At 40.7% G+C, this 12553-nt stretch overlaps 1 protein-coding gene across 1 annotated transcript in view; it reads right to left on the reverse strand.

Annotated features, from left to right (window-relative positions):
• VWF (von Willebrand factor) overlaps nt 1-12553 on the reverse strand; it is a 140823-nt gene that overhangs the window by 23184 nt on the left and 105086 nt on the right. The window contains exons 38-43 of the mRNA XM_085311282.1: nt 12061-12266; nt 8103-8205; nt 7921-7995; nt 7337-7441; nt 6686-6891; nt 5367-5516 (exon numbers count right to left, since the gene is read on the reverse strand). Coding sequence (XP_085167408.1) covers nt 5367-5516; nt 6686-6891; nt 7337-7441; nt 7921-7995; nt 8103-8205; nt 12061-12266 — 845 coding nt within the window. The remainder of the gene's footprint in view (nt 1-5366; nt 5517-6685; nt 6892-7336; nt 7442-7920; nt 7996-8102; nt 8206-12060; nt 12267-12553) is intronic.

Genomic DNA, 12553 nt, shown 5'->3' on the forward strand with positions numbered 1-12553 from the left:
TCATTCATTATGTCTTTGCATCTGCAGTGAAAATGCTCTTTATCATAATTTCATGCAGTCATCAAGAGACTTGAAAAGTTCTCCTAATTTACATACTCTTAACTTTGACTCAGATGGCTTTGACTAGCACTTCTGTTCCAAAAATCTATACTTTTTTCTTCTCAGACTCACACAATATTTTACAACACACTCTTTTACATTGCTTACTAAGTCCCTAATTTCAAGAATATTGACAGAAAGTAAGTAAGTAAGCAGTCACTTCACATCAATACATTAGTGACTTCAGGGTGTTTGAAAATTGCCACCCATTTTATCAACACAGTTCTCTAGAGAGATATACTGGAATTGCACATGCAGAGAATTCTCTCCTGAAGAACTGCCAGGAGGTACAGATACCACTCCTCCTTGTGGCACATGTAATAATTACAGCAATTATATGAGCGCTTTCCCAAAACTTTGATAGGGGAAGGATAGAAGAGGACAGAAAAAGGGAGGGGACTATGACATACAATGAAGTAGATCCACAGCTTATTTGCAAGCGAGTGCTGTGTTGCTGTTAAATTAAGTATCATCACAGAACTTTGAGATTGGTACATTTTAATGAAATAATTTTTTTCCCCTACAGTGTTTCTTTATATTCTATACCAATTCAGGAACAAGTTAAGAAAAAAATCTGAGCTCTCCAGAATCTTACAGCTAGGATTTCAGTCCTAGCACTTTGAAAAGCATTAAAGGAGCACAAAAAATGGCAGCTTTCCCCAAAAAATTGGTTTGGTGTCCGCCAAGCTTTGTTTGTTTCTTTTAAGAAATGCTTTTTCGAGACTGCAATACTTAAGGCTGACTTGTCCAGAACTTGTAGCTTTGCATAACCGAAGCTTTACTAGAATAACAGATTATTGATTAAGTCATGGCTATGAGCCAAAATGCAGCCATATATTTTAAATCTAATATTTCATAACAATTGCAATGTTTGAAAACAGTCTGCTCCACAAATGGAAATTGAAGTGATTCTCTTGCAAGAGTTGAAAGCTCTCACATCTACCCTCATGGTTTTCACTGCATTGTGTATACTAGTGGATTTCACAGTATCTGTATACTGGTAGAAGAAGAAATATTATTCCTGAAGTTTTCAGGCTGATCTCTACATTTAGACGAAGTGGAAAGGTTGATTATCTATCTTTTTTTTTTTTTACTCCATTTTTTTAGACATAGTACAAGGAAATAGTCAAAAAGAAGAAGAAAAAAGATATATATTATATTTAGATTACACCTTTGCATGTCCACAGAACCATAGAATCAGTAAGGTTGGAAGGAACATCTGGAGATCATCAAGTCCAACCTCCCTGCTCAAGCAGGGTCACCTAGAGCATGTTAGACAGGGTTGAATCCAAGCGAGCTTTGAATATCTCCAAGGAAGGAGATTCCACAACCTCTATGGGCAACCTCTTCCAGTGTTCTGTCACTCTTACAGTGAAGAAATTCCCCCTCACRTTCAGGCGGAACTTCCTGTGCTTCAATTTCTGCCCATTGCCTCTTGTTCTGTCACATGGGACAACTGAAAAGACTCTGGCCCCATCCCCTTGACACCCTCCCTTCAGGTACTTACATACATTGATAAGATCCCCCCTCAGTTTTCTCTTCTCCAGGCTAAACAGGCCCAGCTCTTGCAGCCTTTCCTCAGAGGGCAGGTGCTCCACTCCTCTGATCATCTTTGTAGCCCTACACTGGACTTGCTCCAGTAGCTCCATGTCTCTCTTGTACTGGGGAGCCCAGAACTGGATGCAGTACTCTGAGATGAGGCCCCAAGAGGGCTGAGTAGAGGGGCAGGATCACCTCCCTCGACCTGCTGGCAACGTTCTCCCTAATGCACCCAAGGAGACCATTGGCCTTCCTGGCCATAAGGGCACATTGCTGGCTCATGGTCAACTTGTTGTCCACCAGGACTCCCAGGACCTTCTCTGCAGAGCTGCTCTCCAGAAGGTCAGCCCCCAGCCTGTACTAATGCACAGGGTTATTTTTCCCTAGGTGCAGGACTCCGCTCTTACTCTCATTGAACCTCATGAGCTTCCTCTCTGCCCAACTCTCCAGCCTGTCCAGGTCTCTCTGAATGGCAGCACAGCCCTCAGGTGTGTCAGCCACTCCTCCCAGACTGGGATCATCAGCCAACTTGCTGAGGAGGCACTCCGTCCCCTCATCCAGATCACTGATGAATAAGTTGAACAGGTTGGGACCCAGTACTGAGCCCTGGGGAACTCCACTAGCTACAGGCCTCCAGCTAGACTCCACACCTCTGATGACAACCCTCTGAGCTCAGCCGTTCAGCCAGTTCTCAATCCACCTCGCTGTCCATTCGTCTAACCCACACTTCCTGCGCTTACCAAGGAGGATGTTGTGGGAGACAGTGTCAAAAGCCTTGCTGAAGTCAAAGAACACAACATCCACTGCTCTCCCCTCATCCACCCAGCCAGTCATTCCATCACAGAAGGCTATCAGATTGGTTAAGCATGATTTCCCCTTGGTGAATCCACGCTGACTACTCCTGATCACCTTCTTGTTCTCCATATGCTTGGAGATGACATCCAGGAAGAGCTGTTCTATCACCTCTCCAGGGATGGAGGTGAGGCTGACTAGCCTGTAGTTTCCTAGGTCCTCATTCTTGCCCTTTTTGAAGACTGGAGTGACACTGGCTTTCTTCCAGGCCTCAGGCACCTCTCCAGTTCTCCATGACCTTTCAAAGATGATGCAGAGTGGCCTGGCAACAACATCCGCAACTCCCTCAGTAGCCGTGGGTGCATCCCACCCAGGCCTATGGATCTGTGGATGTCAAGCTTGCCCAGAAGATTTCTACTCCTATTCTCTCCTCCACCAAAGGAAAGTCTTCCTTTCTCCAGACTCTCTCTCTTGCCTTGAGGCTCTGGGATTCTTGAGGGCTGCCCTTAGCAGTGAAGACTGAAGCAAAGAAGGCATTCAGTAATTTTGCCTTCTCTGTAGCCTTCATTATCAGGGCCCCCGTCACATTCAGCAGTGGGCCCACATTCTCCCCAGTCCTCCTCTTGCTGTTGATGTATTTGAAGAAGCCCTTCTTGTTGTCCTTAACATCCCTTGCCAGACTCAATTGCAACTGGGCCTTAGCCTTCCTCATCGCATCTGTACATACTCTGACTGCATTCCTATGATCCTCCCAAGTAGCCTGTCCCCTCTTCCACATTCTATGTACTTTCTTCTTCTGTTGGAGTTTTGCCAGGAGCTCTTGGCTCATCCATGCAGGTCTCCTGCCACCTTTGATGGACTTCTTTCTCCTTGGGATGCACCGCTCTTGAGCTTAGAGGAAGTGATGTTTGAATACTAACCAGCTCTCCTGGAAGGCCCCTCCTTCCTTTTAGGGCCTTAACCCATGAGATTCTTCCAGTAGGTCTCTGAAGAACCCAAAGTCCGCTCTTCTGAAGTCCAGGGTTGCAATCCTGCTTATTGCCTTACTTCTTTCACACAGGATCCTGAACTCCACCATCTCGTGGTCACTGCAGCCAAGGCTGCCCCCAAACTGCACTTCTCCAGCCAGTCCCTCTCTGTTGGTTAGGACAAGGTCCAGCAGGACACCCTTCCTCACAGGCTCCTCCACCACTTGTGACAAGAAGTTATCATTGATGCTCTGCAGGAGCCTCCTGGACTGTTTGTGCCTTGCTTTGTAGTCCCACCAGCAGATGTCAGGGTGGTTGAAGTCTCCCAAGAGAACCAGGGCCTGTGATCATGAGGCTACTTCTAGCTGTCTGTAGAAGGCCTCATCAACTTCCTCTTCCTGGTCAGGTGGCCTGTAGTAGACTCCCACAACAGTGTCCCCCTGTGTTAGCCTTTGATCTTCACCAATTTGATCTTCACCAATAAGCTCTTGATTAGCTCCTCCTCTACCCCTAGCTCAATGCATTCCAGTTGCTCTCTCACATAAAGAGCAACTCCACCACCTCGCCTTTTCCACATGTGTGCAAGGCTGTCCAGCTCTGTTCTAATAAGGAGACTGAAATTTAAATGATATTGAAACACAGTGGTATTAAGGCATTTGAAATTCTTTGAAAACCAAGGCATGATTAACTTAATCGTACTCAGGCTTACTCTACACGGACTCTGCACAGCCTACTGAACTTACATATCATAACTACTAGACCACACACTAAGGAGGAGCTGCTTTAAATTATATACTCCTTTTCCTTCATGGAATTGGCCAATACCTTAATGAGCAATCTTAATTAATCCATGAACATGCTGAAATCTTTGGGAAGAGGCGAAGTGTATTGGTGGTCACCACCAACAGTAGCAGCACAACATATTTTGTGGACACATTGCAACTGGTGAGGGAGGTCAATCATCAGCACACAGCTGGGCAACCTCTTCTGTTATCTGATTTTTCTGTAGACGTGATCCGTGCATTTCTGTTCTCCTTACTGATTGCCCCGTCTGTGCTAACCTCATGGAGCAAGGACATGCAAATTCTCAGTATATAGGTGCACAAGGTGTTAAATACCAAAGCAGAATATAGCTCCAGGGTGTCGCATTTAATTTTTCAGGGATTTTTTTGCTCCCTTATTCTCCACAATATGTCAAGATGAGGAATGTTAGGGATGTAAACTTGGTAGTTTAATAGTAACTATATACTTACATTTATATAGTTCAAAAGTATAATGGATAGCATAATTACCACCTTTAACATTTCCTTGCATGAATCATGTTATGGCTGAAGTCTCCTAACCTATGATACTGGCAGGTACTGCTAGTTTTTAACCAATGCCTTTGACTCTTCTAGAATTCTGCCTACTTGTTTTATCAAACGTCTATCTCCTCCTGCTTGACCACGATAGGTATGTTAACATAACAAAGGATCTCATACTTGTTTTGTGGGCTTCCAAAAGTAGATCATATCATCTGATAGTATGTAGCAGATGTCTGGGCAAAAGGAAGACCACAGCATGTGGTGGTGTTACTGCTGTAATGTGCAGAGGTAAGCAATAGACAGATCTGCAATGTCCTCCTCAGAAAGTGAACTTCACCTAGAACAAACTCATTTGAAAATGAACTTCATGCATCACAAGTACTTATTGTACAAATGACACTTCAGGGACCAGTTCCCCTTTCATTGAAATATAAAATAATCTTGTCATTGGTTTCTTTGGCAACAGAATCCGGCCCTAAAACAATATTCCTAAAATAAGTCAATAATACTCATCCCTTCTTATGTTCTGTTCCCCAGATAATGCATAGCTTCAATGTGTATTTTCTGTTCTTTTCTAGTGTTACTACATACACATTTAAAAGCAATCTTTTTAGAAACTTATCAAGGCTCCACTCGCTAATGAATCAGTTTAAATGTTACTCACACGAGAGCAGAACATATTACATCTTTTTTCATGACATTCCACCATCTGAAGTCCTGTAACATCATCTTTTGTACTAGTGCAAGAACATTCTCTGCAACCATCTTCCCAGGTTTTCCCAATGGGGTAGACAATGTTGTTGTGCACACACACCTATGGAATACAACAATTAATACATGAAAGGACACAATTCTAGAAGTAGGACACAATTTTGGTCCTACAAGACTGGTTTTTAAGATATGACATCTACGATACATTTTATGGAATATGTTGAACTCACTGGAAATGTTATTGGTCTTAAAACTTGTGACACTATTCAAGAAAGGAAAATAAACACAGCCAAAGCTGCTATTTTGTAAAAGAATAAATACAGAGATTTTATCTTTCAGTAGAGTTGTCCAGGGTCTGACTGTAATCCAATATTTAGAGAAGAGGAGGGGGGGAAAAAAAAAGAGAGAGAGAGTCCTGAAGAAGGGACCGTGCACTCAAGATGTTTTCAGCTGACCTGATAAAAGGTATTGTGTTGAGCTACAAACATTCATTCGCTTGTGTCCATAGGCCATCACAGCTACAACAAAAGCACTGACATCTCTTACATTGCACAATTGGTAGGTTTTACAGCATGTTATTAAAGAGATCAGCACCTTTTTATTTTATAGATGTATAAACTGAGTCACAGAGAAATATAATGACTTATGCAAGGTCATGAAGTACTGAGGAACAGAAAATAAAACTCAGATCTCCTGAGCTGCAAGACAGTGTAACCTTAGGTAAGTTGTAAGATAAGATTTCTCTAGTGGACAGGTTACACTGCCTTGCAACCTCTCTTCTAAGCAACCTCATCATAAAGGTTAACTCAGTATAATAGCTTATAAAACGGTTGGCAAAATTAAGTTTAGGTCTAAGATGTTCTTAAATATCTCAGTAAAGTTAGTATATGATTGAAAGAATGCAATTCCGAAAGACAATAACTATACAGATCCAAATGCACGTAGCTGCATTACCCAGAAACAAATTACAAATTTCAGAATTATCTCTGAAATTTGTAATGCTTGAACGACTTTTAAGGTTGGCTAGGTATATATTCATCTGAATATCTCAAAGTCACAAAAAAGGGTTAGTTATGTCTGAATAAAATGCCCAGTGTGACAGAACCACGTATTTCTCTTGCATACATGTTAATCAAAAGTGCCTTTGTATCATTATCTCATACTCTGCTTTGGAACTTGTTTACATCTAGCAATCCATCTACTGTAGTACTGTCACTCCTTGTATAAAAGACATCATTCTTATCTGTGGAAAGTGTAGTTCATTCCCCTTACCCTGTCTGGAATGCAGGTGGTAGATATGCAGCCACAGTCATTAGTGAGAGACCTAGATAAATACCCAGGAGGGCAGCTCACTGTTGAGTTCATACAGCTGCAGGTACATTCATATTTATCACAGCACTCGGTCTTCTTAACAGTCAGTTTTCGATGTGGTGGGCAGGAAGGACTTTGAATTAAATTGCATGCTTCTCTGCTACAGGCTAGCAGAAAAAAATTGAGTACCACATTAAGTGCACAGCATTTCAGAGCACTGCAGCTGAACAAAGACAGTTCTCCAGTGAACAAAGCAGTAATTGTTACTGTAAAGCATTACACAACTACTTAAAGAATAAGAAGTAATGCAAATATAAAAGACCTGGGTCAAAGACAGTGCTGCAGGTTCAGGAAAAGGTCTTATTCTGAGAAAATATTCTTCTCTCACATACAATTGAAAAGGTTTATAAAATAAGCAAAAAAGTCAGAAAATACACATCCAAGACAGCAGCGTTTCTCTTTTCCTTAAATCAAAAGTGCCAATGACATCCTTCTGGCAAAATCATTTCACATCCATTGGCTCCAAAATGAAACTTTTCAGAGGGAAAAAAGCAACACCTAAAGGAATTTGTCAAATGCAATATATCACTCCACGTTAAAAAGACACCTTACCACATGTATAATTTGGTCTGCATTCTCCTGGGTTGGTGAGGGCAAGCTGCTGGCCAAACTCACAGACAGGGGCAGGAGGCAAATTGCAGGAGACTAGATCACAGACTAAAAAAGTTGAGAGAGTGTTTAAGACAATGTATGATTAATAATCCTCAAGAAAACACATGTGCACCCCTATTAAGTTGTTTTCCTTATATTCATTTGCTCTCCTAAAATCTGAAATAAGATAACGTACAGTAGGTTAGAACTTGTTTTCAAAATAGCTCAGGGAACAGGTTAGGTTTGGGTTACATGTATTAATGTTCTAATGTTGTACTTAATTTTTAAATATAGATCATTCAAAAATATGTACTTGAAAAAGACCCCTTTCATTTAGATGAAAGAAAGTTCCCTTCCCTTCTGCATCCTTTATAAAGGAGCAAGTTGCATGGGAAGTGAACATAGTTCCTGTCCTCAGGAGGGTTCCTCCCCCTGCCCATCATGGTCATACATTCAGTGGTTTAAAAAAACAAGTATTATACTGGCATTAAATAAAAACATGAATTCTATGTCTTCAAAGATCCCAACATGTTGTGAAAACCTACCGCACTCATACTCTGGGCAACACTGTCCAGGAACCCTGCGCAAGCGAGGAACTTCACAGGGACCACATTCAACAGCTGGAGTAAGAAGAAAACACCCACAAAACGAGTTTGGATAAGAACAAGTCAAATAGGCAACAAAAATCAGTTCAAGTGAAATCATACTTGGAGCTAAACCAATTTACATTTGGCAGTAGGGCAAGGTCGGACAGTGCAGTTTACTCTCCTGTTGTCAAGACACATGCAGATCTTGCAGGGTTCATTGGTGGGAATCCATGTTTCCAAGTGCTGCATGAAAAGAACAGTTAGAAAATAAGTGTTCTGATCGGTGGTACGCTGGTGGTGGGAGTGGGGGAGGGTGAACAAAATTAAACTGAAAAACCAGAGGACTACATACAAAATTGGTTGCTTGTTTTGTTAATGGTAAGAACCTAAGGAGATACATAATTCTGAAATGACTGTAGTGCATCAATTTAGCAAGCGATGTAAAGAATGCAGAATTGGGATGAGGAATTACTATTGTTTTATGTATGAAACATGCTCAGATGTTATAAATGTAATTGCAAGCTATTGTAAGTAACAGTGTAATCATGGAACTACATACCATGATAGGATGTTCAGTGCTAATAAGGGAAACAGCGATATTTTGGGAAATTCACAGAAGTGGTTGCTTTCCCAAATTAGTAGTACTTAAGCACAGAGAAATAAACACTGTATTTTTTTGATTAAGAATATCTGAGGCCTCATCACTTGATTTCCCAGTGGACTGCAGACTGGATGAATATTGTATCAATCCCAAATCAGAAACCATCCTTCCTTTGGTAATTACCTAATGGTAATAAGCATGTTGCCAGAAATTACCAGTGAAGTGTACAATTAACCACTGCTGCCTCTCATGAGAGGGAGGTCAATCCTTGATTTTAAAAATGTAGTTGTCTGTTGAGGACTACATTTGACATCCACGTGAATAGGTAAGAGTGAAGATGCATTATGGGACAGTTAAGTAAATCTGTACAATCAGTCCAGGTTCTGGGTCAGAACTTGTAGAATACGTTAGGGTGCCATGAAGGGAAAAGATGTCATCCAGAGAACTCTGGAGTGTTTTTTAAAAATAACAGCCTGTTGAGATCATTACTAATAAGAAGAAAGAAAAGCAGCATCTAAGCATACTGCCACCTTCACCTGCARGTATATATGCACCTTAAAGCCTTACAGGGGTCTGAAAAGACAGTAAAAATGGTATTTTACTTTCAAAGGTTAGCAGTATGACAAGGATAAGACAAGAGGCAAGCTAGAACAAGACAACTAGGGGTTTAACAAAGCTTAGAAACCAAAGCACATAAGATTAACTAATCTGTAAGAAAGGTATTCTAGTCAAAGAAAGCTTGCATCAACATATTGCTACTGAAGAACACTTTCTCAGGACTTAGGAAAAGCATCTCCAAGCCCTCTGCCAGAGCATTCAATGGACTTCGGGTAAAAAAAAGTCCTGAGAAGGCAGCTGACAGAGAATACCCACATCTGGAGATGGTGATGTGAAATACATTTCAGGACATAGCGAGAATCACAGCATTTGTTCTAACACTTCCATCAGCTTCAATCTTCTGGCAAGTTTTTCCTCAGTGTAAGTAAGATCCTCTCTCTGGTACCAGAAGAAATGACAGAAGATAACACTGTGCTATACAGAGCTCTATATTGGCATTGGTGTTCCGAGTCCCATAAGACCAAGCACCTATCTGATGTGGAAAGGAATATGGGAGAACACCTGAGGGAAAGAGGGAGTTTCAGGAACTGCATTGTCTGATGTACTGCTCACACTGCTAACTCCATGATGACGGAGATGCGGAATGGCTGTGTGAACTGAGCTTCCCTGGCCCTGCACCTGTGCATCCACATGGTAGCTGCATCTAAGCCTTGCCATTGAGATGTAGAGGTTTTCAGAATTAAAACTCCATTAAAGAGCATGCAACAATTCACATGAATTTTAGGACTACTGTAGCAACAAGTAGGCAGATATCACTGCAAACATTATTTTCAAGACATGCACTGAGCTTCTCTCCACAAGGACTTGAAACAATTATTCAAACGGAAATTGCACCACATTGCCTGAGGATTTGGGGCTTTACAGTATACAGACCCTATGCTTTAATCTGTGCATTTGCACTAATGATTTCATATAGAACCATAATAAAATGACTAGGGTTTTTAGGCTCAAAGGGAATTGTGCACAACTAATTTGAGTTTAGGGCAGTGATTACATACACTGCAAGTTGGGGGGGAGGGGGCAAGAGAAATAATTGTATTTTTTCCTGTTCCTCTTATTATAAAGTCACTGGGGGGGTGCAATTGGCTTTTACCAACTCTATTTAAGTATTATACAAATCTAGAGTTACTGTATTTAAAACAAAAAATAAAAAACTAAAACAGAACAAAAAAATCACTGTCTAATGTATGGAGATTCTGTAACCTTCAAATGTAAGTTTGTAAGAGCCATATGTGCTCAGTCCTTCAGAAAAATCTAGCCTTTCATTTTGGAAAACATCACCTGGATCACACAGTTGTGGAACAAAAGAACACACATTTTTTATGTGATTCCTTCTTGCTTCCAAAATCYATAGTATATGTTGGGCAAGGATGCTATTACGTTCCCCTATCATTCCCTTGCTCAACAGTAGGAAACCTTCAAAAATCGTATTTACTGAAATGCTAGTCACTTAGCTGTGCTCTGCTATTACCAGCAGGTGGCACTAATGCATAAACCATTGGACAGGACGATCCCTGTGAACAAGAAGGTCGTGCCTGTAGTAGGTGCCTTCTTTGTGCTAGCAAATCTCAGAGGTGTGTGTGCCTATTGCACGGGCCTAAGAAAGAATCATGCAAATCTGTAGTTAGTACCTCTACTGTATTGGCCAAGTAGTACCTGCAATACTTCCTTCAGTAAGCCAGACATATTATTTGCAGGTATCCTGTCACCTAAAAATAGTATTTCCTCTGTAAGTTTGATGCTTTTGTCATTATGTTAGTTGGTGCAAATAGTATTTGAGAGAGATGTTTTTAGCCACAAATGGTGGCTTTTCCTTCTTTTGTTCTAACCATCAATGTTAAACATTTGTTGCTGGACTGTGAGCCTAAATGTTGTGCATGAAAAATGAGGTTATTCAGAGTACACATATTCATTCACTTGTAAAAATCTACCTTTTTTCCTAAAGAATAAACTATCCAATACCACATACCATACATGGAGATTTCTGTTCCTTACTGAAAGTACATGGTATAAAAGAGAGCACTCTGTGAAACCAAGTATGATTAGTAGAATAAGACCATCCAAAAATAATACAAATCTAGCATCCATAAAATACTGAAAATAAAGGCCCTTCCTCTTAAAGTCCCCTAACAAAGTTTAAGATTTAAGAGAACTGGATGACTTCAATAAGACAGCCCAGAGTTGATCAGCTGGGGCTGAAGAGGAACAATCCTGATGTTATTTGGAATAGGGAATGTAACTAGGAGCTTGTGCACTCATTATGTGATGCTAAAGGAGAAAATGAACAGCCTCCAATGGCAGACCTGGCACCTGGCACTGGTACCTCTTCCTTATTCCATTTTGCTACTGAATGGCTTGAAATTAGCTCCGGTAAGTGGATTTTAAGTAAAAATAATATAATAAATTTCATAAAAGGAATGATCCTCATCTGCCCATATTTAATGTCCAAAAAGGAAGAGGGTCTAATATGACTTGCATAAGGTGAGCTTGCTCTCACTGCTCAACATCAACCACTTTACAAAGACAACACATTTCAGTCGTTTTGAGCAGGGATTCCAGTTTTGTGATTAATTCTCATTACTGGTAAAAGCCTACTGAATGGAGGTGTTTATCTTGGTAAATGGTGACTTATGCCATCCCTCTCCTCTTCTCTCTGGCCTTATCTCCACACAGATTTGTCATGTGTTTCCAGGGCCATAGAGTCCCCGCTGTGAATTTTACATCGAGCCTAGCCAATTTCACAGTAGGGGAGCTACTTGGGGCTGACAACTGGTCAGTTATGAAGAACTGAGCTAAAAAATAAAATGTCCAAAGTGGAAAGCTTAGAAAGGTACAAACCTCAGTCTCTCACAAAGGTAAGCTGATAAGTATATATCTACCTGGTGGTGTGTGCCATCTTCACTGATGCACTGTGTGCAGTCTTCTTCAGCAATACAGCTGTTGTTGAAAATCACCTGTCCATTCGGACAGAAGCAGCCTTCTGTGGGATAATCTTTGCAAACACTGAGCTCAGTACTATTCTCACAGTGCTTTATGCAGGCTTTGTTGCAGTGATCATATATCAAATATGTGGGACATTTCATTGCTGTAGGAAGACAGAAAAAAAATCTTGTTAGAAGAGGTCTGAAATGCAGAGCAATGTTTTCACTCATGTTTTCTTTAGAATTCTGTCCATTTTTTTTGAAACTGATCATCATGAATATACTTTATTTTCTTCAGATATTAACAGCTATGAAAAATATGTCTTTAAAAGTATCAAAATCTGTAGAATAAAACGATTGAAGATACATGCTTAAATTATAGTCCATGCAAAAATCAAGCCACATTTTTAGGTCATATGAATCAGAATAACACTACTTACTGTAGCAATGC

This window comes from Rhea americana, unplaced genomic scaffold (genome assembly GCF_003343005.1).
Source record: "Rhea americana isolate MKP2758 unplaced genomic scaffold, rheAme1 scaffold_338, whole genome shotgun sequence".
NCBI classification, from domain to species: Eukaryota; Metazoa; Chordata; class Aves; order Rheiformes; family Rheidae; genus Rhea; species Rhea americana.